Genomic DNA, 26251 nt, shown 5'->3' with positions numbered 1-26251 from the left:
CACTGAGTTGATGGCTCTCCAGCAGCAGGTGATGTCTGTCTCGGTGTGTGTCTCTGGGAACAACCCGTGGAGCACAGAGTCCTGTGTTACGGAGTTGCTCGGGATGAACCTCGACAGCAATCACTGCATCTCTTTCCAGACCTGCCTTGCAAAGGCACAATCCTGAAGGAGATGGGTGAGTCTCGTCCGCCCTGCAGCCGACTCGGGGGCACCGTGCCGTGCTGCTGAGATGCCGGCTGTGCATGAACGCTCTGACGGGTAGGGCCCTCCTCACCGCCAACCAAGCTACATCTTGGTGCTTGTGTGAAAGCTCTGGCGATGAGACGTTCTGCCAAACGAGTTCGACAGTCTGCTCGGGGAACCACCCGACAGGGTCCACCCTCTCCTTTCGTAGGGCGTCCAGGACCTTACGTGCTGACCACTGTTTTATGGCCTTGTGGTCAAAGGGGTTTTTTGTGAAAAACTTTTCCATGAAGGACAGGTGGACAGGCATGATCCAGCTGGTGGGGCCATTTCGTGGCAGCGTGGCCAGGCCCATCCTTCGCAACACCGGGGACAGGTAGAACCTCAGCACGTAGTGACACTTGGTGTTTGCGTACCGGGGGTCTGTGCACAGCTTGATGCAACCGCACACAAAGGTGGCCATCAGGATGAGGGCCACGTTTGGAACATCCTTTCCTCCACTATCCAGAGATTTGTACATTGTGTCTCTGCGAACACGGTCCATTTTGGACCTCCAGACAAAGTGGAAGAGGCCCGGGTGACTGTAACGGCACAGGAGCGAGGGATGGACCAGACCTGTGCCACGTGCAGCAAACCCGAGAGCACCTCACTCCTGATGACCAGGTTCTTTCCTGCCATGGGGCCGTCTTCCAACATTTCATCTTCAATGTTTCATTGCATAAAGCACTTGTTGTGCAAACAGCATACTTGAAAGAACAGGGCTCCTGAGAAACAGTGGAAGAGCTCCATGATTTGGTCACTCGGGTTATTTGGTCGTTCCAACTCATGGAATAAACAGTGTAACCTCCACTGCTCCCTAACTAGAGTGTCCTCCGTCATTTCATAATCTTGATCTGAAAACTGGATGTTCTCAAGAGTGAGTTAAGCATTCCTGTGATTGCAGTGTATAGTAACATTGTAAGTTTGTTTGTGATACCTGTTACAATGAAATTACGAACACTTTAAAAAAAAATGAAATCAGTTATGATTTTGCTATAATAGAACAAAAAAATCTTGATGAACGTATTTACGGAGAACTCCTTATTTTAATTTTATTCATTCATGGGACGTTGGCCTCTCTGGCAAGGCCAGCATTTATTGTCCATCCCTAATTGCCCTTGAAAAGGTGGTGGTGAGCCGCCGCTTTGAAGCGCTGCAGTCCGTGTGGTGAAGGTCCTCCCACAGTGCTGTTAGGGAGGGACTTCCAGGATTTTGACAATGAAGGAACAGGTGATGGTGCTCTCATGCACCTGCTACCCTTGTCCTTCTAGGTGGTACCTCACCTGGTGGCCCACCTCGAAATCGTAGCACATTTGGAACGGGTCGCGCTGGAAGTTACAGTGGTATGTTCAGCTCTTGTCACCACATATTTAAAAAAATCCACACAGGCATCTTCCACCTCTTCAATTGGAGTTCAGGACTGGACTATCGGGTCCTCCATTGAAACATCTGAGAACTAATCCCTTTTCATGTGGAAGCAAGTCATCCTCGTTCGAAGGACCACCTATGATGATGATATGGTCGAGGTCGTGGGTTTGGAAGGTGCTTTCAAAGAATGTGTTAAATATATATATATATATATATATATTGGTCTCAAGTATATTCCCGTATGTTTTAAGAGGACATTGTACATTTAGTGTACAGTCTAGTATATTGTATGAGACCATTGTACATTGATGTGTGGTTTCCCCTTTATATATTCTATGAAACTATTACATTGGGTTGCACAGTGCTTGCGGAAGGAGCACATAACCCCGGTAAAGGATACTTCCATTTATTTTTTTTTAAATGCTGCCAGAGAGAGCCTAAACTTGCAGATGTACTGTGAGGTGAAATCAATTTTTGTTCATTAAATAGCTGTACGAGCTCCTTATGTTTTCTTATAAATCATTCTGATACTCCAGTAAGCATCACCGACACTTCTTTTCTCACCTACAGGGACAAGCACATTATGGACTTTGCACTTGAATACGTCAAGGTAGGTAACCCGTTTCCAAATATCGTACATACAATGATGAGATTTACTATAGGCGCAACTGGCTTCCTACTCTGCTTTAGAGTTGACTTGTGGCTGGCTTATCTTGCCTTGTTAAGCCCTTATCAAATACTTTCTTTACCCGTTAGAGAGCGCAATAATGTTACAGTCCCAGCTCTCTGGGAGTTTAATTCCCATCGGGTGATACAATGGCCAAAGCATTCAGCTTGGGGTTAGCGCCTGCTTTAAACAGGACACAGAGCAACCTGCGTGGTCGCGTTAGCCAATACCGCCCTTGGGTGCAGCCGGAGCATTACACACTGAAAATGTCTGGCCTCCCGTAATGTTGTTCCTCGTTCTAAGCCATTTCCGAGAACCGTTCAAGCTAAGTCTTCCTTACAAAGTCTGCCTGCTGTTCAGCTGCCCTGGCAGTTTGACACTCAGCACTACCTCTGTTAATCTGAGCAAGTATAAACCCATAAACTGGAATTAACTGAAAAACAGGATCAGGGTTCAGGACATTATGGACTTAAACCTACAGAAAGATAATCAGCATTTCTCTGACCGAAACGTGAAAAGCATTTTAATTAAATCATCCTCGACATTTGATCTGAGACATTAAAAAAAATCCTATTTGTGAAATGGCTTCTTTGCAAAATTCACGGATTGTCGCCGCGGTTAGATCTTGCCATTATGCAAGATTAAACTGTTAACAAGTCAGACACGGATTTGTAACAACAGGGGCCGCTTTGTTTTGGGTTGTGAGATTTAGTGAGTGCCAGGAACTAAATAACAGGCACACTGAGCGACTTTCCGATGTCAGACCTTGGTCACAGAACCTGAAGAACAAACTTGAGTCTCCAGCCTTTTGGAGGCTGTAAGGCTGCCTCGGTGCCAGAGTCAGTGTGTGACTGAACTGTTTCACAGCTGGATTACACACAGCCCTTTCTAACAGCAAGTTCTGACATGCCAAAAATACACGGGGAGCAAAGCTGTTCTCAGCAGTTTAAAAAATCTCTCCAGTTACCTTCAGCTGACCCCTTTGATGTGAGTAGCAGGAGAAAAATGAACTAGAACTTGCAAAGTGTTTGTTTGTTTATGGTGATTACTGAAAGTCAAATCACATAAGTGGCCTAGCAATTAGTGCAAATTGTTACACGAACTAGGAAGAAACAACTTAAAAGTGATTTTGGAGCATGTTCAGAGTGTAATTACGTCGTTCCTCCAATTCTGGCCTCTTGCACATCCCTGAATGTCTTTGTTCCACCATTGAGGCCGTGCTTTCAGCTGCAGAGATCTCAAGCTCTGGAATTGACTCGCGGAATCTTTCCGCTTCTGTACCGCTCTCTACTCCTTTACGATGCTCTTTAAAACCTACCTCTTTCACCCAGCATTTGGTCACCTGTCTTAATATCGCTTTATGTGGCTCGGTGTTCAAATGTTGTCTGATAACACTGCTGTGAAGCACCCTGGGACGTTTTACTGTGTTAAAGGCGCAATATAAATGCAAGTTGTTGTTGTTGTATAGTTGGCTAGCCGGGCTGGTTGTTAAAGCATTTGACTCTGGTACTCGATTCTAACACATGGAGAGAGTCTGGTCTTCAGAACACTGTGCAGTGCGGTTCGTCTCTTCAAGGCCGGGCAGCGCTGGCACATAAAGGAAGGGTGGCACTATAACGAATGGCCATGGCACGATGGCATTGACATTGGTCGTTAAAGAACTAGCGGTTCAGGAGGCCAGCTCCACGCAGCAGCAGTAACCTGCATTCCTACAGTGCTGCTTATGTCGAGCGAGACGTCTCGAGGGGCACTCGACAAAGTCACTGATTTATTGCTGCTATATATTAAATATATTGCATTTCATAAGAGCAACATCCATCCAATTCAGCCGCCAGTAGTCTGCCCCAGTACTTCCACTCGTCGCCTCCCTCCCGCAAGACCCTCCCTCCATCCTCTTTTTCTGACCGTGCTTTCACCCTCCAACCCGCTAGTTTCTTCCTTTCTCCCTGCTGCTCAGTGTCGCTAACTATTCGTCCACCGCCCTGCGAACTGCTCTGAGACACCTGTCTGCACACAAGGAGCCACGTTGCTGTCAGGCTGTAAGTTCCTGTTGCAAGTCTTAACCTCTGCTAATTATCTTGCTTTGCCAATTTTAAAGATTTCTGGGTGTAACTCGCTCATCAGGGAGTAAAAGGGTTGACAGTGTGTTGAAATACTGTACAATATTCATCGACTGATACAGCAAATCATTCCATTTGAAAAATCAGCACTCGGTGATAAGTTGAATCATACAGTGAAAGTTGGCGACCTCTAGTGGTAACAACTAGACTGTCCTCTTTGATTTAAAGTTGCATTAATGAACTATGATGGATGGATTCATCACATTAAGTGATCAGGCTGTCAGAGAATATTAATCTATGAAAAAAGGCTTGTATTTATACTTTAAAAATGGGCACCATAAGGTCTGGGCAGCACTGTAGGCTGCTTGCAATGTCCTCTCAAAAATAGCCCTGTTGAGTTGTTTGTTTCTTCTCGTTGGCTGAAGAGCTGTGAGCAGGACAGTGTCCAGCTTAAAAACAGAGGTGAGACAAGTCAAGAAATAGGTGGTGCCAAATTTGAAGAGTAGAGGAGAAAGGGATGACTAGAGGAGGTAAGGAGTTCTGTACCTTGGCATTCCTGGGAAAGAATGAGTTAGTGTAGAGTCAGTGAATGGTTATAGCACAGAAGGAGGCCATTTGGCCCATCGAGCCCATGCCAGCTCTCTGCAAGAGCTCTTCAGCTAGTCCCACTCCCCCGCCCTTTCCCCGTAGCCCTGCAATTTTTTTTCCTTCAGGTAATTATCCCATTCCCTTTTGAAAGCCATGATTGAGTCTGCCTCCACCACCCTTTCAAGCAGTGCATTCCAGATCCTAACCACTTACTGCGTAAAAACGTTTTTCCTCATGTTGCCTTTAATTCTTCTGCCAATCACCTTAAATCTGTCTCCTCTGGTTATCGACTCTTCTGGCAATGGGAACAGTTTCTCTCTATCTACCATGTCGAGACCCCTCATGATTTTGAACACCTCTATCAAATATCCTCTCAACCTTCTCTGGTCGGAGGAGAACAACCCCAGCTTCTCCAGTCTATTCACGTAACTGAAGTCCCTCATCCCTGGAGCCATTCTTCTAAATCTTTTCTGCACCCTCTCTAAGGCCTTCACATCCTTCCTAAAGTTCGGTGCCCAGAATTGGACACAATACTCCAGTTGAGGCTAAACCAGTGTTTTATAAACGTTCATCATAACTTCCTTGTTTTTGTACTCTAGGCCTCTATTCAGTGCATCAATGAATCTTGATTTCAGCACATGATGATTCAGGGACCAGTAAGTATGTGTAGGATGGCATATTTGGAGTTTTGAGGGAGCAAAGGGAGGCGTTCAGAGGTGAAAGGGCCAAATTAGTGTTGAGAGACCTGAGAAATAAGAAAGGTTGCAATTGGGAAGCAGAAAGGCTAGAGGTAATGGGTCAGATCTTACTGGAGCGGGGAATCTCAGCATGTGTTGTTAGTTAGATTTCTTCCTGCAGCCTTCACCTCAAAGATTTTGGGCTGTAACTTGCTGAAAGTGCGAGCTGGCACCTCAGAGAACGGAGGGACCAATAAGTTTAAGGATTGAGAAAGAACAAAGGAACTGTTATGTATGTAAACATTGTAACTGTGTAAGACTTTCCACCAGAGGGCACAACTGTTGGAGGCCCAAAGGTCACCTGCACACCTTGTGCAAGGGAGTATAAAAGGTTGTCTGCCATGCTGCTTAGGCACTCTGGAGTTGTATTAAAGAGACTAAGGTCACATCAGTTTTAGCTCACAGTACTCAGTCTTGTGGAGTTCTTCCATACGTAACAATTGGTGACGAGTAACAGATTACGAACTTTCATGCGGTCATGGCTGCCGTTGGTATTTTAGAGAGATTTGTAGAGTGTAGTGATTGAAAAGCCTTCGTTGAGCGTCTTGACCAGTTCTTCATTGCCAACGAGCTGGATGGGACAATAAAGCGATCAAGCGCAGGGCGATTCTCCTCACCGTGTGTGGGTCCACAATATACGGCCTCATAAAGAATCTGCTAGCACCGGAGAAACCAGTGGAGAAGACATATACAGATTTGTGTACACTGGTTCGGAACCACCTTAAGCTGGAGGAGAGCACCTTAATGGCCAAGTATCGCTTCTACATGCATCACCGCTCCAAGGGCCAGGACGTGGTGAGTTATGTCGCTGACCTGAGACGCCTTGCGGGAACTCGCAAATTTGCTGGATTTTTGTGGGAAATGCTGCAGGACTTTTTTGTGCTTGGCATCAGCCGCTAGTTCATTCTTCGCAAGCTGCTGTCCACCGAATCTCTAGACCCGAGCAAGGCCATCATGATAGCCCAGGCATTCATATCCACGAGCGATAATACAAGACAGTTATCTTCCTGGCATCGAAGCTCACCGGCAAGTACTGTGCATAAAATAACGTCGCTAGCAGACAGAACTGCATATGGCAGGGTCTACACGTCTGCAGCTGCAAGACCTAGGATGACTCAGAGTCCGCCATCGGGCGTGAATGCAAATCCATTAGCACCATGTTCGTGCTGCGGGGATAATCATCGAGCCCATCAATGTCGATTCAAGCACTGTGTGCAAAGGCTGCTAAACAATGGGGCACCTCCAGTGAATATGCAAGAGTGCTGCGACTCAGCACGTGGCAGAGTCGGCAGAGGATGATCGATCCGGCACGGATCACGCAAGACAAACAGAGAGGCTACTCAACCCGAGGAAGTGTATGGGGTGCAAACCTCCACCACCAAGAGCCCTCCTATCATGCTGAAAGTCAAATTGAACGGCATTCCAGTATCAATGGAGTTCGACACTGGGATGAGTCAGTCAATTATGAGCCATAAGGGTTTTGAGAAACTGTGGGGCAACAAGGCACAAAGGCCCAAACTGAGCCCGATTCAGACAAAGCTGTGCACCTACACCAAAGAGCTCATACCAGTCTTTGGCAGTGTAGCAGTTAAGGTATTGTATGATGGAGCTGTGCATGATTTATCACTGTGAATTGTACCAGGCGATGGCTCAACGTTATTCGGCAGAAGCTGGCTGGGAAAGATTCGCTGGAACTGGGACGACATCAAAGCACTATCTTCAGTGAATGATGCCTCATGCGCACAAGTGCTGAGCAAGTTTCTGTCGCTATTTGAACCAGGCATCGGCAACTTCACAGGCGCCAAGGTGCAGATCCATCTAGTCCCCGATGCAAGGCCCGTTCATCACAAGGCTCGAGCGGTTCCATATATGATGAGGGAGAAAGTCGAGATCGAACTGGACAGACTTCAACGAGAGGGAATTATATCACCAGTCGAGTTCAACGAGTAGGCCAGTCCGATTGTTCCAGTGTTGAAAAGCAGTGGCACGGTCAGAATCTGCGGAGACTACAAGGTAACGATCAACTGAGTCTCGTTAAAAGACCAGTATCCGCTACCCAAGGCGGATGACCTGTTCGCAACGTTAGTGGGGAGGGGGGGGGGGAGGGAAAGTCGTTCACAAATTGGACCTAACCTCCGCCCACATGACACAGGAGCTGGCTGAATCTTCGAAAAGATTGATGTGCATCCACACGCATAAAGGAAAAAGGACTGTTTATATACCACAGGTGTCCTTTTGGGATTCGCTCGGCTGCTGCCATCTTCCAGAGGAACATGGAGAGTCTGCTGAAATCGGTTCCGCGCACCGTTGTGTTTCAAGATAACATCCTGATCACCACCGGTCGTGACACCAGTGAACACCTACACAATCTGGAAGAGATTCTAAGTCGACTAGACAGAGTGGGACTCAGGCTGAAATGCTCCAAATGTGTTTTCCTGGCGCCAGAGGTTGAATTTTGGGGGAGAAAGATTGCGGCAGATGGCATCAGACCCAAGGACTCAGACAGAGACCATCAAGAATGCACCCAGATCATAGAATGTGATGGAGCTGCATTCATTCCTGGGACTCCTCAACTGTATTTTGGTAACTTTCTACCCGGGTTAAGCACTTTGCTGGAACCGTTGCACATGTTGCTACGTAAGGTGACACTGGGTTTGGGGTAAATCTCAAGAGACACCCTTTGAGAAGACCAGAAACTTACTTTGTTGTAATAAGTTATTTGTACTGTATGACCCGTGTAAACGATTAGTGCTAGCATGTGATGCATCGTCATACTGGTCAGCTGTGTGTTACAGCAAACCAATGTATCGGGCAAACTTCAACCGGTTGCATACTCGTCTAGAAATCTGTCTAAGGCTGAAGGAGCCTACAGTTTGGTCGAGAAAGAGGTGTTAGCATGTGTATATGGGGTTAAAAAAATGCACCAATACTTAATTGGACTTCGGTTTGAGCTTGAAACCGACCACAAGCCGTTCATTTCGCTGTTTTCAGAAAGCAAAGGTATAAACGCTAACGCTTCATCCCGCATCCAAAGATGGGCACTAACATTGTCCACCTATGTCTATTTTATCCGCCGCAGACCAGGCACGGATAACTGTGCTGATGCCCTCAGTCGGCTACCATTGCCCACTACCGGGGTGGAAATGGCGCAGCCCGCAGACTTGCTTCTGATCATGGATGCTTTTGCGAGTGAGGGGTCACCCATCACTGCTCGCCAGATCAGGACCTGGACCAGCCAGGATCCTGTGCTATCACTTGTAAAAAGTTGCGTCCTCAATGGGAGCTGGTTGGCCATTCCCGGGGAAATGCAAGAAAATTTAGCCGTTTCACTGACGCAAAGATGAAATGTCCATCCAGTCGGATTGTCTCTTATGGGGTAATCACGTGGTTTTGCCAAAAAAAGGTAGGAAAACATTTATTTATGACCCACACAATACCCACCCAGGCATAGTCATGATGAAGACTATAGACAGGTCGCATGTTTGGTGGCCAGGCATTGACGCGGACTTAGAGTCATGCGTACACCAGTGCAACATGTGCTCACAATTGAGCAATGCACCAAGGGAGGCTCCATTGAGTCTGTGATCATGGCCCTCCAAACCGTGGTCCAGGATCCACGTAGATTTTGCTGGCCCCTTTCTCGGAAAGATGTTTTTAGTTGTAGTGGACGCTTACTCTAAATGGATTGAATGCGTAATCATGTCATCCAGCACATCCACTGCCACCATTGAAAGCCTCCGGGCTATGTTCGCCACCCATGGCTTGCCTGACGTCCTTGTCAGTGACAGTGGACCATGTTTCACCAGCTCGGAATTCAACGAGTTTATGACCCGCAGTGGCATCAAGCATGTCAGGTCTGCCCCGTTTAAACCCGCATCCAACGGTCAAGCGGAATGGGCAGTCCAAAGTATCAAGCAGAGCTTGAAACGCGTGACGGAAGGCTCCTTGAAGACCTGCTTATCTCGGGTTCTGCTCAACTACCGGACGCGACCCCACTCGCTCACTGGGGTACCCCCTGCAGAATTGTTAATGAAGAGAGCACTCAAAACCAGGCTCTCCCTAGTCCACCCGGATCTAAATGATCATGTGGAAACCCGGCATCACCAGCAAAACATACCACGATCGCGCGGCTGTATCGCGTGACATTGATAACGACCCTGTGTTTGTCCTTAATTACGGTCATGGTCCTAAATGGATCATTGGCACTGTCTTGGCCAAGAAGGGGAATAGTATCTATAGTAAACTATTGAATGGACAAATGTGCAGAAAACATTTGGATCAGACCAAACTGCGGTGCACCGACAACCAGGAACAACCTGAAGAGGACATCACCATCATCAATCCACTCAACCAGCAATCAACCTCGCTGTCAATCAAGAGGATGAACCCACCATTCCCAACAGTCCTGTCAGACCAGCCACGCCGCAGTGCAGCAATGGTCCGACCAACTCACCCATGCCAGAGTTTGAACTCAGATGATCAACCAGGGAGCATAGGGCCCCGGATCGTCTCAACTTGTAAATAATTTGTATCAAGGACTTTGGAGAGGGAGTAATGTTATGTATGTAAACATTGTAACTGTGTAAGACTTGCCACCAGAGGGCGCAACTGTTGGAGGCCCAAGGGTCACCTGCACACCTCGTGCAAGGGAGTATAAAAGGTTGTCTGCCATGCTGCTTAGGCACTCGAGTTGTATTAAAGAGACTAAGGTCACATCAGTTTTAGCTCACAGTACTCAGTCTTGTGGAGTTTTTCCATATGTAACAGGAACGACTGAGAAGGTTGAATTAGTCAAATCAGGTACAGAAAGAGAAATAAAGAGAGGGAAAGAAATATTGGAATAAGAGGGAAGGAAAATGAGACAAAGGAAAAGCATGAAAAAAATGTAAAATTTAACATTTAAAAAAAATCTCTAACAACAATTTACTACATGCAGGAATGAGACTCAACAGTTTCAATTTTTCCCTTTCTGGGCTGGAGAAATTGATTGGCATTGCATTAACAATTATCACGTTGTTAAAAGGATAGTTACCTTATTGATTGAGCCCTAACTTTCTGCAACTAGTTTAATGGACAATGTGCAAATCCAGCAGGTTTTTTAAAAAGGGAGGCTAAGGGTGAGATGCCATTTGTGTGAAGCAAACAGCAGAGTGGCATAAATGGACCAGCAAGTTCCGGAGATTCGCAACTCACACTGTATCTTTTAATCCCCTAAACTTGCTGGCTGATTTGCGCATTAATAACAGCGTGCGTCGTTAGTGTGCTGTTATTTTTCCAGCAAGATCCGGCCCAATGTGTTAAGGTTATTTGTACAAAAATTGCATAAATTTCAAGGATGTTTTATTGGAGAGGGGAATCCAACTGTTTTTTCTTGTGTTTGTATCTTTGGGCTCTTAAAGATAAAGGTGAGAACAGGACAGACTGAGGGTGACCTAAGGAGGTCTTCAAGATTATGCAAGTATTTGATAGGGTCGACACGGAGAAGATGTTTCCACTTGTGAGTGTGTCCAAAACTAGAGGCCATCGATATAAGATAGTCACTAATAATTCCAATAGGGAATTCATGTGAAACTCCTTCATCCAGAGAGTGATTAGATTGTGGAACTCACGACCACAAGGAGTAATTGAGACGAATAGTATAGTTGCATTCAAGGGGAAGCTAGATAAACACATGAGGGGGAAAGGACTAATAACAGAAAATGCTGGAAATACTCATCAGGTCAGGCAGCATCTGTGGAGAGAGAAACAAAATCATCGACCTGAAACGTTAACTCTGTTTCCCAGTATTTTGCTTTCGTATTAGGGAGAAACGAATAGACGCTTATGCTGATAGGGTTAGCTGAAGTAGTGTGGAGGCTTGTATGGAGCATAAACACAGATACAGACAGGTTGAGCCGAATAGCCTGTTTCTGTGCTGTTGTACATTCTAGTGCTGGGAGATGGGATGTGATGTCAGTGACGAGCATTTCCAGGTTAACTGGGTTAAATGCTGAATAAAGCTCCTTCCACTCGGCACCAACTATGTTCCTCAGCCTCAATCTCAAGAGCTCCCTCTACTGGACCAGGACTTTCTCCATTTTCCAAACTAACCATCCTTGGGACTCTGACTGAGATTGGCAATTAGCACCAATTGAGGGTTGGTTTTGTACTGTGCGTCTACTTCCAAGAACAGGATCAAGACTAGGAGAGTAATTTGATGTGGGATTATTGAATGCAGAAGGGAAAGCTCATAACCCAGTTAGAAGAAGTCCCAAGTGGGTTATTGGAATATACAACATTGGTGGGCAGGAAAAGACCAGCTGCTCCATCAAACCTGCCCCTCACACCATGATGGCCGGAGCATCATGACCCAACGCTCCTCCCCCACAGCCATGTCATCTATTGGGAGAGGCAAAAATAACAGTCAATAAGGGAAAAGAAGATGCAGATGTTCCTGGATGCGAAATATTTCATATTCTACTCTGCGCCTCCCCTCTCCTTTTGCGCCTCCCCCCTGATTCATATAGTTCCACACATTGTGGCAGTGTCCTTCACCACCGTATTATTTTTCACTTTGTTACCCAGACAGTGAAGGGCTGCAGGCCATGCAACAGTTGGGTAGGTGGTCCATGGGGGCTCCGCAGCTAAAACTGTGCAGATGGGCATGTTTAGCAGCAGGGATTCCTGGAGACTCATGGGATTGGGGGTAATATATTAGCATGGATTGCGGATTGGTTAACAGGGCTGTGGATGCTCAGTAATGAGTATATTTAAGACAAAGATTTATAGATTTTTAGGCACCAAGGGAATCAAGAGATATGGGGATAGGGTAGGAAAGTGGAGTTGATGTAAAAGTTCAGCCATGATCATATTGAATGGCAGAGTAGCCTCGATGGGCATATGGCCTACTCCTGCATGCTATTTCATATGTTCTACCGACCCCACCTATCGTGCTGACTACGATCAACTAATTATATTTAGCTCAGGAAGCCAACTAGGGAGCGTCAGATGCCTCTGCCACATTAGCTGGAATGTATTGAGTCTGTGGCTTCATCTGTAAATTCTTTGAGCAGTGAGCAACTTTAAAATGGTAATTAGCTATAATTATTGTTTGTCATTGCAGTTAATTTTGTTTCTGGGGTGTATTATTATCATGAACACACTGAGGATACATGCTTGTCATCATACATAGGTTTCATATAAAGGGAGGCAAGAGCCCTTGTGGAGCAATGCCAAGAGAAGAGCAGGTGCTTCTTCCCAGGGAAGAGAGGCAAAATCAAATTGCAAACCAGCCCCCATCACTCCCAGACCTCTGCCGGCAGCAGGTAGCTGATCAGCACTGGCAGGAATCGTCTGAGAGCATGCCTCTTGACATGGGTATGGGTACATCTTTCTTTCTATCTCTCGCTATCTATTTATCTTTTTTGCTATCTATCTCGCTATCTTGATCTCTCTATCTCTCTAATTTGTAAAGAGGGGGATTTCACTGTACATTAACCAATGACTCATTCAAATATCTATTTTAATTTGGTATATTTATATCCAGTTGTGGAGCTAAATATTCTCTCTGATTCACTGGATGACAAGTCATTGACTCATTAGGGAAAGGAACAACATTTGTGACTAAAGGTCCACAAGAGGTGACCTGATAGAGGTCTTCGAAATTATGAAGGGGTTTGACAGGGTAGACGTAGAGATGATGTTTCCACCTGTGGGGGAGACCTAAACTAGGGCTCATAAATATAAGACAGTCTCTAATAAATCCAACAGGGAATTCAGGGGAAACTACTTTACCCAGAGAATGGTTAGAGTGTGGAACTTGCTACCACGTAGAGTAGTTGTCCAGGGGTCGCCGTTCCTTTTATGGCCCCGACCTGCCGCTGATGGTCTCTCGCAGGTCGGAGCACCATTTCAAGGTACAGCGCGAGCTGGTGCAGGAGGGCGATGGCAGCGAAGACTGACATCATCAAGGTCCAGGTCGGTGATTGGAGCATGGGCAGTTACAGCAGGAGTGGCGAGAGAATGTAGCGGGATGTGATCGGGATCCAGGAGAGGCGTGAGTTCGGGGCCAGAAGCGGCGAGGGCCCGGGGCAGCACGGACCAGCCCACACTGCGATATGTGTGCGCACTAGGTCCATGCAGCAGAGCTGGTCTTCAGTCGTCTTAGGTAATCCTTCCCACTGGACCAAGACCTAGCTCTGTCAAGCCCATGTGGTGGCTGATGTGCAATGGCCAGCACATGTTTAAAAAAAATCCACGCACAGGCACCTCCACCCTTCAAGATGTAGTTCGGGACCTGGACTATTACATCCTTCATTGAAACACCTGTGAACTCATCCCTTTTTGGCGTGGAAGCAAGTCATCCTCGTTTCCAAGGACTGCCTATGATGATGAGAGTAGTTGAGGCGAATAGCATAGATGCATTTAAGGGGAAGCTAGATAAGCACATGACGGAGAAAGCAATAGAAGGATATACAGATGGGGTTAGATGAAGTAGAGTGGAAGGAGGCTTGTGCGGAGCATAAACACCGGCATAGATCTGTTGGGTCAATTGGCCAGTGTGTGCTGTAAATTCTATATAATTGTGTGCATCTTCCACAGACGTGTGCATGGCTCCGAAGATGAGGCCGGGTTGCGCGCACTCCCTGCAATATACCCACTGCCCACTTATGAACAGCTCTTTCTGTGCCTAATCCTTCAATCCTATTGCCCCCAATGCCACCAGTTTGTCTCTCTTGCCCTCTCTGGCTCAAAAGCAACACATAATTTTTATATATAAATATAAATTATATAATTTATAAACCTATAAATGATAACATTCTAACATTACGATATGGCTTGATTTTTCTTGGACTACAAAAAAATGCTTATTTAAAAGAATTTTATCAGTTCAAAATCTACTGCAAAGCCACCAATTGGCTCAGTTGATACAGACTAGTCCAACAGAAGTCGCTGACAAGCCACAGGCTTTGGCCACGTGCACTCATTTTAGTAGAAAACATCTTACACACAATTACATGCAATTTTACTGAACAAACATCTACCACCATTCAGTGTGAAACTTTGCAGTCTTTCACCAAAGTTAGGATTTCTGGCATGAATTTGAGATTGTACAACTTAGTGCAGTTGTGAACATTCCTGTGATTTCAATGTGATTGCTGAGAATGTTGACTCACGCATCGAGACCCGCCAGACCGACCCCTACTCTCCATCCACAATAGTTGGATGGCACTTGTCCTTTGCCATGACCCGCCCTGTTGGAGATACTTGTTGTTGGTTGGGCCTGCTTAATTCTGCTGACCTGGAGATGTTAATCCCATTGGTCAAACTGACCATGATGACAGTACCCCTCTCCATACAATGTCGGTGTTTTCATGATGTGGAAATCAGCTGTTTGCACCCGTGTTACACACCATTTTAGCAGGTAACCAATAAGCAGTAACCAAGGAAGTAAAGCACTCACAACAGTCAAAAAAACATTTGCATACTCTGCTTTTGGTTTTACCATTTTACCAACAAATGCACAAAAAGGTTAAAGTATGCCTGCACATGCCGTGCAAATGAGTATTGAAATCACATACCCAACCGTGGTGTCTATTACTCATTTTTTATTTACTAACCAAAAAGCCACATCTGGATTCCAAATTAGTCACGTGATGAGTGGCTAATACATTGGACAACACTAGAATCCTGGTCATTATGAATTAGCTGGCCTTTGCTGCAGTGACGGTGAGAGTACTGCCATTAGCCTGAGCATACTCCAGCTAAGAATGCCAACGGTGCTAGACCCACGGCACTGTATCGCGGCACGAATTACATGCTTCAAGTTAGGAGGCATAAGGAGAGAGAGAAGGGTCGAGGGGTGGGGAGGGGGAATAAAAGGGGGATAAAACGGCTGCATATGGTATAACACAAACCTGTTATGATCCGCCATAAAGGATGAAAAATGCTTCAATTGTGAAGTAACTGTGGGTTAGCTGTAACGCTGTCACTGTGGGCACATTTATGTCCATATAGCTGACCATATAGTGATCTATCTAGAGCAATACCATTTCTTACAGCAACAAATGCTTACATGGAGAATTCTCTGTGTTCCTAACGTTTTATTTTTCTCTGTAAAGGGGAGTGTCACTTAATTTACCCCTTATCAAACATCTTGGTATGAATGATAGGAATGAGCGATAATGTTATAATTGCAGACAAAAAACATAGCTACTTTTACTGATGAACACTGATAATCTGAGTGAGGCTCCATGGTGACCTGAACGCATAAGAGGCAGTTTGAAATTGATTTGAACATTCTTCACTGGTCAGCATTGTTTTAGTGTTGTCCTTTATTTTCAACAAGTTTATTCCAACAGAAATATTGTTGATAACTTTGCTCATCTTATCCAGTTTCTTGCTGGGATATAGCTAATGATTTCATTCTAACTTTCGAGAAAGGCTAGCATTTATATAGCACCTTTCACAACCTCTGGACATCCTAAAGCGGTTTACAGCCAATGAAGTACTTTTTGAAGTGTAGTCACCGTTGTAATGTTGGGAACATATCGGCCAATTTGCACACAGCAGTCCTTGCACTAAAGAGTAGCGAGACATATAATAGTGTACCCACTGATGGCTCAACTCTCAAGTGGGATATTGCATTGACTGTACTCTGAAGTATCAAAGAATTGTCCAGCCACCCAAGGCACTGCGGTGGTAGGTTTGAATCCAGGTTAAGATGACACCAGCCTGCGTGCGAGTTCTCTAATCCACTTCGCTTGTTCTCAGTGTTGCAGTGAAGCAGAAGGGGACTGGCACCTGGCCACTTTTTGGCCAGAACATTTTTGTGACATTTTCAACTCAGAAATTTTCTCTCAACCAGAACCAGTCTTGCATTTCCCTCGGTTACTAATGAATTGCTTACGAGCACATAATTCCCCTAAAGTCATTTGTTCTTAACTCCCCCTCAAGTGGGCACAGACCCCTCCCATCTGGTGCCCTGTTGATGCCCGGAGCAATGTTCAGAGTTTCCCCCCCCCCCCCCCTTCTACCGGAGGGTAGTGCTGAATGGTTTATACTTTAATGCAAGGAGTATAGCAAATAAGGCACAGGTAGACACTTGGGAGTATGACATTATAGCCATTACAGAAACATGGCTGAAAGAGGGGCAGATTTGGCAGATCAATATTCCTGGCTACAGGAATTTTGGACAAGATAGAGAGGTGGGGGTGGGGTGGGGGGGTTATAGTACTGATTAACGAAAAAATATTCCAGCGGTGAGGAGGGATGATCTGTTAAGGGGATCATCAAATGAGGCCATATGATTATTGAAAAATTAAAAAGGGGCAATCACACTGCTGCGCGTGTATTATAGTGGGAGGGAGATAGAGGAGCAAATATGTAGGCAAATTGCTGTGAAGTCCAAAAACCATAGGGTAGTAATAGTAGGGGATTTTAACTATCCAAATATTGATTGGGACAAAATTAGTGTGAAGATTATAGAGGGTGCGAAATTCTTGAAATGCATTAAAGAGAACTTTTTTAGTCAGTATGCAGCAAGCCCAACATGAGAGGGGCGGTCTTGGATTTAGTTTTGGGGAATGAAGCTGGACAGGCTGAAGGGGTATTAGTGGGCGAGCACTTGGGTGCCAGTGTCCATAATTCAGTCGGATTCAAGTTGGTTATGGATAAGGACAAGAATAGGTCTGGAATAAAAGTTCTGAATTGGGGAAAAGCTAATTTGGCTAAGTTAAGGAGTGATTTGGCCATAGTGGACTGGAAACAGCTACTTGTGGGTAAATCAGTGTCGGAACAGTGGGAGGCATTTTAAGGAGGAGATCCGGAAGGCCCAGGCCAAACATGTGCCCTTAAAGAAAAAGGGTGGGAAAAATAATTCTAGAGCCCCCTGGATGTCTAGGGACTTACAGGCGGGGATTAAGAAAAAAAGGGACGCTTATGTCATATCAATGGCTAAATACTATAGAATCTTTAGAGGAATATAGAAAATTAAGAGGCAAAATTAAAAAGGATATTAGGAATGCTAAGAGAGAGCATGAGAAATTCTTGGCCAGTAAAATTAAGGAAAACCCCAAGTTGTTCTATAAATATATTAAGATTAAGAGGGTAACTAAAGAAAGGGTAGGGCCTATTCGAGATCATGAGGGTAATCTTTGTGTGGAGGCGGAAGATGTTGGGAGGGTTCTTAACGAATACTTTGCATCTGTTTTCACAAAGGAAAGGGGCAATGCAGATACTGCTATTGAGGAGGAGTGTGATACTCTGGTGAATGGGACTTAGTGTGAGTTAGGACACGGGCAGATGAGTTTTGGATGACCTCAGAATGTGGAAGTCCAACCAGGAGTGTGTTGGAATAGTCAAGTCTAGAGGTAACACATAATGAGGGCTTCAGCAGCGGATGGACTGAGACAAGTGCGGAGATGGGTGATGTTACGGAGATGGAAATTGGCGGTCTTTGTTATGTCGCGGATATGCGGTCAGAAGCTCATTTCCGGGTCAAATATGACACCAAGGTTGCGAACAATGTGGTTCAGCCTCAGACAGATGCTAGTGTGATGGAGTCAGTGACTAGGGAACAGAGTTTGTGGCGGGGTCTGAAAACAATGGCTTCGGTCTTCTCAATATTTAATTGAATACATTCAACTACCCTTCTGGTATATGATTCTGAATTACATCTGTGCAGCAAAGAACCTGAAAAAGCACCAATCAGAAAGGGAGGGCTGTCGGACCAAGGCATATCAGCAATTGTGAATTTTAATACTTATTTCAGCTGGGTAAAGTCTTACTCTTCTTGTCCTAGAAAGTAAATCCATATGTTGGAGGAATTGATTTGGTAATTATGTGTAGTAGCATCATCAATACATTCAAAAGGAACAGAACTTCCAGAGGAGTTCGCCGTCCATTAGAAGTGGCTTGTCCTTTTTAAGGAGTTAAATTGGAACACACTAAATTTCCTCCAAAAAACACGCCTCACTAATGCCCAGTTTGGATGAACATTTTCACAAGCCATCTGTCAATTTTGATTTAAATGTAATTTCCCTGCCCACTTTGAACCCACATAAGCTGCAAAGGCCATGTCCAATACCTTGGCCAGTGATGGACTGTAATTGTATACTACCACTCAACATATCTCCATACTTTAAGTGTGTGTTTTGAGGTGTGTTATGTCCGCTTTCTGCTGTGTCCCTAATAAAGATTTAGTAGGGTGTTTGATATCTGGGTATCAATCTGCTGCTGTGTATATTACCGAGCTGATAGGTCTGCAGTGGCCCCAGTGCTCTGATTTGTTCATAAGCTGTGCTTCTGGTATATTTAAATAATGAACGGCAACTATTTTACCAGGCACATTGCTTTAGTAAGTTTTTTTTTTAAATAGCAAAGGGGTAGGAAACGCCTCTTGCATTTCCCCGTGCGATAGGAATGCTACTAGAGGAGGAGGCAAGTTTCAGTAGAGTAACAGAATGCTTGGGTGGGACACGACCTAAAACTTCCTGGTATACCAGTCGTGCATTGTATTGACTGATGATCTGGGTGTGCCCCCCCAAAAATCAGTTATTGCAGTTTATATTACAGTGTTTACTGAAGTGCATTTACTGAACTAGGGCTGTAATTAGCCTAAGTGCAGGGAGATCTAAACTCAGATGTTTGTGTGCACGTTTGAAGGTCTCTTTGAGACCTTGATGAGGGTGATGATTATGGCTTGTTTAGTAACAATAACTTCTGGTTGGGTGTAAAGATAAAACCTATTATGTTATCACAGTAATGAGTCAGAAAGATGTCATTATCAGCAACTCCCAATAGAGATTGATTTTCTGAATGCACGCTCGTAGTCTGATTAATGGACGGACAATTTTGGAGAGAGAAAAGAAAAAACTTGCATTTGTACAGCGCCTTTCACGACCTCAGGACCCTCAAGTGTTTTACGGCCAATGAAGTACTTTTGAAGTGCCCGCAATTTCCTGATATGCTCCCCACCGTGAGTGAGGCCCTGTGCCGTGAGCATAAGGAAAATTGGCCCTTCTCTCATGGTAGATTTTAATGAATTAGCACTCCCAATGCAGAGTCTTGCACAGTGTGAGCACAAATTGGGAATTCATGTTGTAAAATCACTAACCTCTGCACCTGTGGCGCGAATCTCTGACAGGACAATTCACTCGTACAATCCGCTTCTTTGTGTCCTTCCTGCTCTGGCACTCGATGTCCAATACACTCCATACCTCACCGTCTCTATGCAGGTGGAACTCAGCTCCTGAAGTTACACCAGCTCATTCCATCACATTGCCTCATTGCCTTTGCCTTGCCCTTTATTCTATTACTGTCAGCTTTCCAGATACTAAACATCTTATTAGGCAACTCGGGTAAACTGCTTTATCTGCCAGCTATATTAGAATATTAGTCATAGAATTACATATTATTTACAGCACAAACAGGCCATTTGGCCCAACAGGTCCATGCCAGTGTTTGTACTCTACCCAAGCCTCCTTCAACCTTCCTTCATCTAACCCCATGAACATATCCTTCTATTCCTTTTTCCCTCATGTACATTTCTAGCTTCCCCTTAAATACATCCATGCAACTATTCATTTAAAGGCCCATTTTTGGAAACCCTTTTTGTGGGTACCTCTGACTTTGCCCCTTTTTTAAAAAATTCATTTTTGAGATGTGGCCATCACTGGTACGGTCGGCATTTATTACCCATCCCTAAACCCTATTTGGATTGGTCCTCAGGTTGACGTCTTCGAGCATGTGTTCGAACCGTGCTGCCCACTTCATGCCGGAAACCAGCACTACGCTACTCAAATTTCTCCTCCTTAGTAACTGAAGAATATTGTTTTGAATCAGTCACAGATTTGTGTTCTGAATTTCATATACTGTTCAATAAGATGGACAAACTATTCCAGTTACAACCTGGTTGGAACACAATTGCAATATCTGTTGGCCATGCTTGGATACCCTGGGAGCATCCAGTGTGCTATGGGTAATTTTCAGGAGGATACGGCAGTCTGCTCCAACTAGCAGTGGTTGTTGGGTGATTTTGGGCTTATAGTTGAAACTGTATTTGTGGAGGAAGTTTGCCAAAACAAATTAGGATAAATTTTGCTAGGACCTGATTTTGCATCCACTTGGTTCCCACTCAACCTTTTCTACTGTTTCTGTAAACCACGTGTGTTTTACTTACTACTTACATTTATTTCCTTGTTCTACCTTTTATCCTTTCACTATTTGTTGTTTTTGCCCCATGATGGTGGGAGCTCTTCCCATGCTTGTTTCATCACCCTTGGTTTCCTGACCATCGCCAAGCTCACCCCATGTCTCTCTGACACCCAATTTCTGGATGAATCTGAATTTTAATCAGCTGAGCATCAACACGATGGAAGCCACCCTTTTAGGCTCCCACTAGAGGTTCTGCAGCTCCGGTACCAATTTCATCTCTCACTTTGACTGAAATGGAACTTATGCAAACTTACAGTCCCGTTTGACCCTGCGTGGAGCTTGAAACCTCACATCCACTGCAACATCAAGACTGCTTACTTCCACCTCCTAGAACATCATTTATTCTATTGCTGGTTGTGAGATCTTGCTACATGCAGATTGGCTGCCACTTCTGCCAACATAACACAGTTAATTCAGAAACTAGGGTCCTGAACTTAAGGAAAGCTAACTTCGACGGCATGAGGCGTGAATTGGCTAGAATAGACTGGCAAATTATACTTAAAGGGTTGATGGTGGATAGGCAATGGCGAACATTTATAGATCACATTGATGAACTTCAACAATTGTACATCCTTGTAAAAATAAAACAGGGAAGATGGCTCAACCGTGGCTAACAAGGGAAATTAAGGATAATGTTAGATCCAAGGAAGAGGCATATAAATTGGCCAAAAGAAGCAGCAAACCTGAGGACTGGGAGAAATTTAGAATTCAGCAGAGGAGGACAAAGGGTTTAATTAGGAGGGGGAAAATAGAATACAAGAGGAAACTTGTCGAACATAAAAACTGACTGCAAAAGCTTCTATAGATATGTGAAGAGAAAAAGATTAGTGAAGACAAACGTAGGTCCCTTGCAGTCAGACTCAGGTGAATTTATAATGGGGAACAAAAATGGCAGACCAATTGAACAAATACTTTGGTTCTGTCTTCACGAAGGAAGACACAAATAACCTTCCAGATGTACTAGGGGACCGAGAGTCTAGAGAAAAGGAGGAACTGAAGGATATCCTTATTAGGCAGGAAATTGTGTTGGGGAAATTGATGGGATTGAAGGCCGATAAATCCCCAGGGCCTGATGGTCTGCATCCCAGAGTACTTAAGGAAGTGGACCTAGAAATAGTGGATGCATTGGTAGACTTTTGGAAAATGATCATCAACTCTGGATCAGTTCCTATAGACTGGAGAGTAGCTAATGTAACACCAGTTTTTTTTAAAAAGGAGGGAGAGAGAAAATGGGTAATTATAGACCAGTTAGCCTGACATCAGTAGTGGGGAAAATGTTGGAATCAATCATTAAGGATGAAATAGCAGTGCATTTGGAAAGCAGTGACAGGATCGGTCCAAGTCAGCATGGATTTATGAAAGGGAAATCATGCTTGACAAATCTTCTGGAATTTTTTGAGGATGTAACTAGTAGACTGGACAAGGGAGAACCAGTGGATGTGGTGTATTTGGACTTTCAAAAGGCCTTTGACAAGGTCCCACATAAAAGATTGGTGTGCAAAATCAAAGCACATTGTATTGGGTGTAATGTACTGGCGTGGATAGAGAATTGGTTGGCAGACAGGAAGCAGAGAGTCGGGATAAACGGGTCCTTTTCGGAATGGGAGGCAGTGACTAGTGGAGTGCCGCAGGGCTCAGTGCTGGGACCCCAGCTCTTTACAATATACATTAATGATTTGGATGAAGGAATTGAATGTAATATCTCCAAGTTTACAGACGATACTAAACTGGGTGGCGGTGTGAGCTGTGAGGAGGATGCTAAGAGGCTGCAGGGTGATTTGGACAGGTTAGGTGAGTGGGCAAATGCATGGCAGATGCAGTATAATGTGGATAAATGTGAGATTATCCTCTTTGGAGGCAATAACACGAAGGCAGAATATTATCTGAATGGCAGCAGATTAGGAAACGGGGAGGTGCAGCGAGACCTGGGTGTCATGGTTCATCAGTCATTGAAAGTTGCCATGCAGGTACAGCAGGCGGTGAAGAAGGCAAATGGCATGTTGGCCTTCATAGCTAGGGGATTTGAGTAAAGGAGCAGGGAGGTCTTACTGCAATTGTACAGGGCCTTGGTGAGGCCTCACCTGGAATATTGTGTTCAGTTTTGGTCTCCTAATCTGAGGAAAGACGTTCTTGTTATTGAGGGAGTGCAGCAAAGTTTCACCAGACTGATTCCAGGGATGGCTGGACTGACGTATGAGGAGAGACTGGATCAACTGGGCCCTTATACACTGGAGTTTAGAAGGATGAGAGGGGATCTCATAGAAACGTATAAGATTCTGACGGGACGGGACAGGTTAGATGCGGGACGAATGTTCCCGATGTTGGAAGTCCAGAACCAGGGGACACAATCTTAGGATAAAGGGTAGGCCATTTAGGACTGAGATAAGGAGAAACTACTTCACTCACAGTTGTTAACCTGTGGAATTCCCTGCCACAGAGAGTTGTTGATGCCAGTTCATTGGATATATTCAAGAGGGAGTTAGATGTGGCCCTTACGGCTAAAGGGATCAAGGGATATGGAGAGAAAGCAGGAAGGGGGTACTGAGGTGAATGATCAGCCATGATCTTATTGAATGGTGCAGGCTCGAAGGGCTGAATGGCCTACTCCTGCACCTATTTCCTATGTTTCTATAACAGTACTGACTACACTGCAAAAGGAATTCATTGACTGTGAAGCACTTTGGGACATGAAAGGTTTTGCATAAAAACAAGTTTGTTCATTCTCTCTGTTCTACTATGTCTTCCTCCCCCCACCCCCAACCCACTCCAAAATCACCACCTGCTGACTTCTCCAGTCCACTATTGGTGGCACAATCTACAATCACCTTACCCTTGCACTCTTATCCTAAACCTCGCTGATCTGCTTTCTTTCACTCCATCTTTAAAATGCTCCTTAAAACTTAGTTCCTTCTGTATTTAATCATCTGACTTGATCCCTAACATTTCTCCTACTTCCTATTTGGTGTCCATCACATTATATTGTTGATTACCTGAGTGTCATTCATAGAAACCCATCACTCTGTTTAAGAATCTCCAAACAAATCCCCAGAGTAATCCACCAAGATAGGGTCTCTGTTTACCCAAAACAGAGTACACAAACTCTTCCCCCATGCAGGGACACATCCCATCTACCTCACTCTGGAAAGGTTGGGGACAAGTTTGCAAGAGCCAAAGTTTCCGGGATCTCCCAAGTGTGTATAAGGGTACTGCTGGAGCTTGACTAGCTAAAACTGTGCAGCTCACCAGCATTGCTAAGCTTCCCATTACTTATCTAGAGAGGAACACCCTGCTCTTTAGGTTATTGGCTTGCAGGATTATCTGTAGCCACCGGGGAAACATTCCTGCCCATCATGACAGGGCCATGGTGTCGAATTAATCAGCCAAGCAAGCTGGTCAATCATTAAAAGAGATGACGGAAGTTATAGCAGATGAATTCGTCATAATCTACCAAAATTCTCTGGACTCTGGGGAGGTACCAGCAGATTGGAAAGCAGCTAATGTAATGCCTCTGTTTAAAAAAGGGGGCAGACAAAAGGCAGGTAACTATAGGCCGGTTAGTTTAACATCTGTAGTGGGGAAAATGCTTGAAACTATCATTAAGGAAGAAATAGCGGGACATCTAGATAGGAATAGTGCAATCAAGCAGATGCAGCATGGATTCATGAAGGGGAAATCATGTTTAACTAATTTAATGGAATTCTTTGAGGATATCACGAGCATGGTGGATAGAGGTGTACCGATGGATGTGGTGTATTTAGATTTCCAAAAGGCATTCGATAAGGTGCCACACAAAAGGTTACTGCAGAAGATAGAGGTACGCGGAGTCAGAGGAAATGTATTAGCATGGATAGAGAATTGGCTGGCGAACAAAAAGCAGAGAGTCGGGATAAATGGGTCCTTTTTGGGTTGGAAATTGGTGGTTAGTGGTGTGCCACAGGGATCGGTGCTGGGACCACAACTGTTTACAATATACATAGATGACCTGGAAGAGGGGACAGAGTGTAGTGTGACAAAATTTGCAGATGACACAAAGATTAGTGGGAAAGCGGGTTGTGTAGAGAACAGAGAGAGGCTGCAAAGAGATTTAGATAGGTTAAGCGAATAGGCAAAGGTTTGGCAGATGGAATACAATGTCGGAAAGTGTGAGGTCATCCACCTTGGGGAAAAAAACAGTAAAAAGGAATATTATTTGAATGGGGAGAAATTACAACATGCTGAGATGCAGGGGGACCTGGGGGTCCTTGTGCATGAATCCCAAAAAGTTAGTTTGCAGGTGCAGCAGGTAATCAGGAAGGCAAATGGAATGTTGGCCTTCATTGCGAGAGGAATGGAGTACAAAAGCAGGGAGGTCCTGCTGCAACTGTACAGGGTATTAATAAAGCCGCACCTGGAGTACTGCGTGCAGTTTTGGTCACCTTACTTAAGGAAGGATATACTAGCCTTGGAGGGGGTACAGAGACGATTCACTAGGCTGATTCCGGAGATGAGGGGTTTACCTTATGATGATAGATTGAGTAGACTGGGTCTTTACTCGTTGAAGTTCAGAAGGATGAGGGGTGATCTTATAGAAACATTTAAAATCATGAAAGGGATAGACAAGATAGAGGCAGAGAGGTTGTTTCCACTGGTCGGTGAGACTAGAACTAGGGGGCACAGCCTCAAAATACGGGGGAGCCAATTTAAAACCGAGTTGAGAAGGAATTTCTTCTCCCAGAGGGTTGTGAATCTGTGGAATTCTCTGCCCAAGGAAGCAGTTGAGGCTAGCTCATTGAATGTATTCAAGTCACAGATAGATAGATTTTTAACCAATAAGGGAATTAAGGGTTATGGGGAGAGGGCAGGTAAGTGGAGCTGAGTCCACGGCCAGATCAGCCATGATCTTGTTGAATGGCGGAGCAGGGTCGAGGGGCTAGATGGCCTACTCCTGTTCCTAATTCTTATGTTCTTATGTTCTTATGTTTATGTTGTTATTAACAGTGCCCTGGAGTGCATCAGGCCTGCTGAGCTCAGGTATAGAATCACTGGGGGCAACCATAACAACCTGATGGGAAATTGACAAGATCAGGTGAAACGGCAGTTTTATATCCCGCCCAATATTACTCTCCATTGACTTCAGAATTGGGTGGTGTGTAAAACCAGCATTGCATCCGATTTCATCCGTTTCCCGGATTAGAACACAATTGCCTCCATTGAGTCTGTCTTGGAGCATTGACTCCGTTTCAATTTTCCATCACTAAGAATGTTGTCTTGAAGCCAATTCAACGCCAAAGACATCCCATTTACCTGCTACCCCCACTCTCAAGGACGATAATCATTAAATAATTGCTTGAGCCACCATGAGATTGAAAGGAAATACAAAGATCTCCTCATGACTGACTCGATGAGCAGCACAATCACCATACAATGTGAAATGG

At 44.8% G+C, this 26251-nt stretch overlaps 1 protein-coding gene across 6 annotated transcripts in view; it reads left to right on the top strand.

Moving 5' to 3' along the window:
• bcar3 (BCAR3 adaptor protein, NSP family member) overlaps window positions 1–26251 on the top strand; it is a 266163-nt gene that overhangs the window by 179152 nt on the left and 60760 nt on the right. For all 6 annotated transcript variants that reach the window (XM_070886616.1, XM_070886614.1, XM_070886615.1 and 3 more), the window contains one exon: window positions 2161–2200. In XM_070886616.1, coding sequence (XP_070742717.1) covers window positions 2161–2200 — 40 coding nt within the window. The remainder of the gene's footprint in view (window positions 1–2160; window positions 2201–26251) is intronic.

The sequence above is a fragment of the Pristiophorus japonicus genome, chromosome 8 (assembly GCF_044704955.1).
Source record: "Pristiophorus japonicus isolate sPriJap1 chromosome 8, sPriJap1.hap1, whole genome shotgun sequence".
Taxonomy (NCBI): Eukaryota; Metazoa; Chordata; class Chondrichthyes; family Pristiophoridae; genus Pristiophorus; species Pristiophorus japonicus.
Note: the sequence above shows the minus strand (reverse complement) of the source record. Positions and strands in the feature narration are given on the sequence as shown.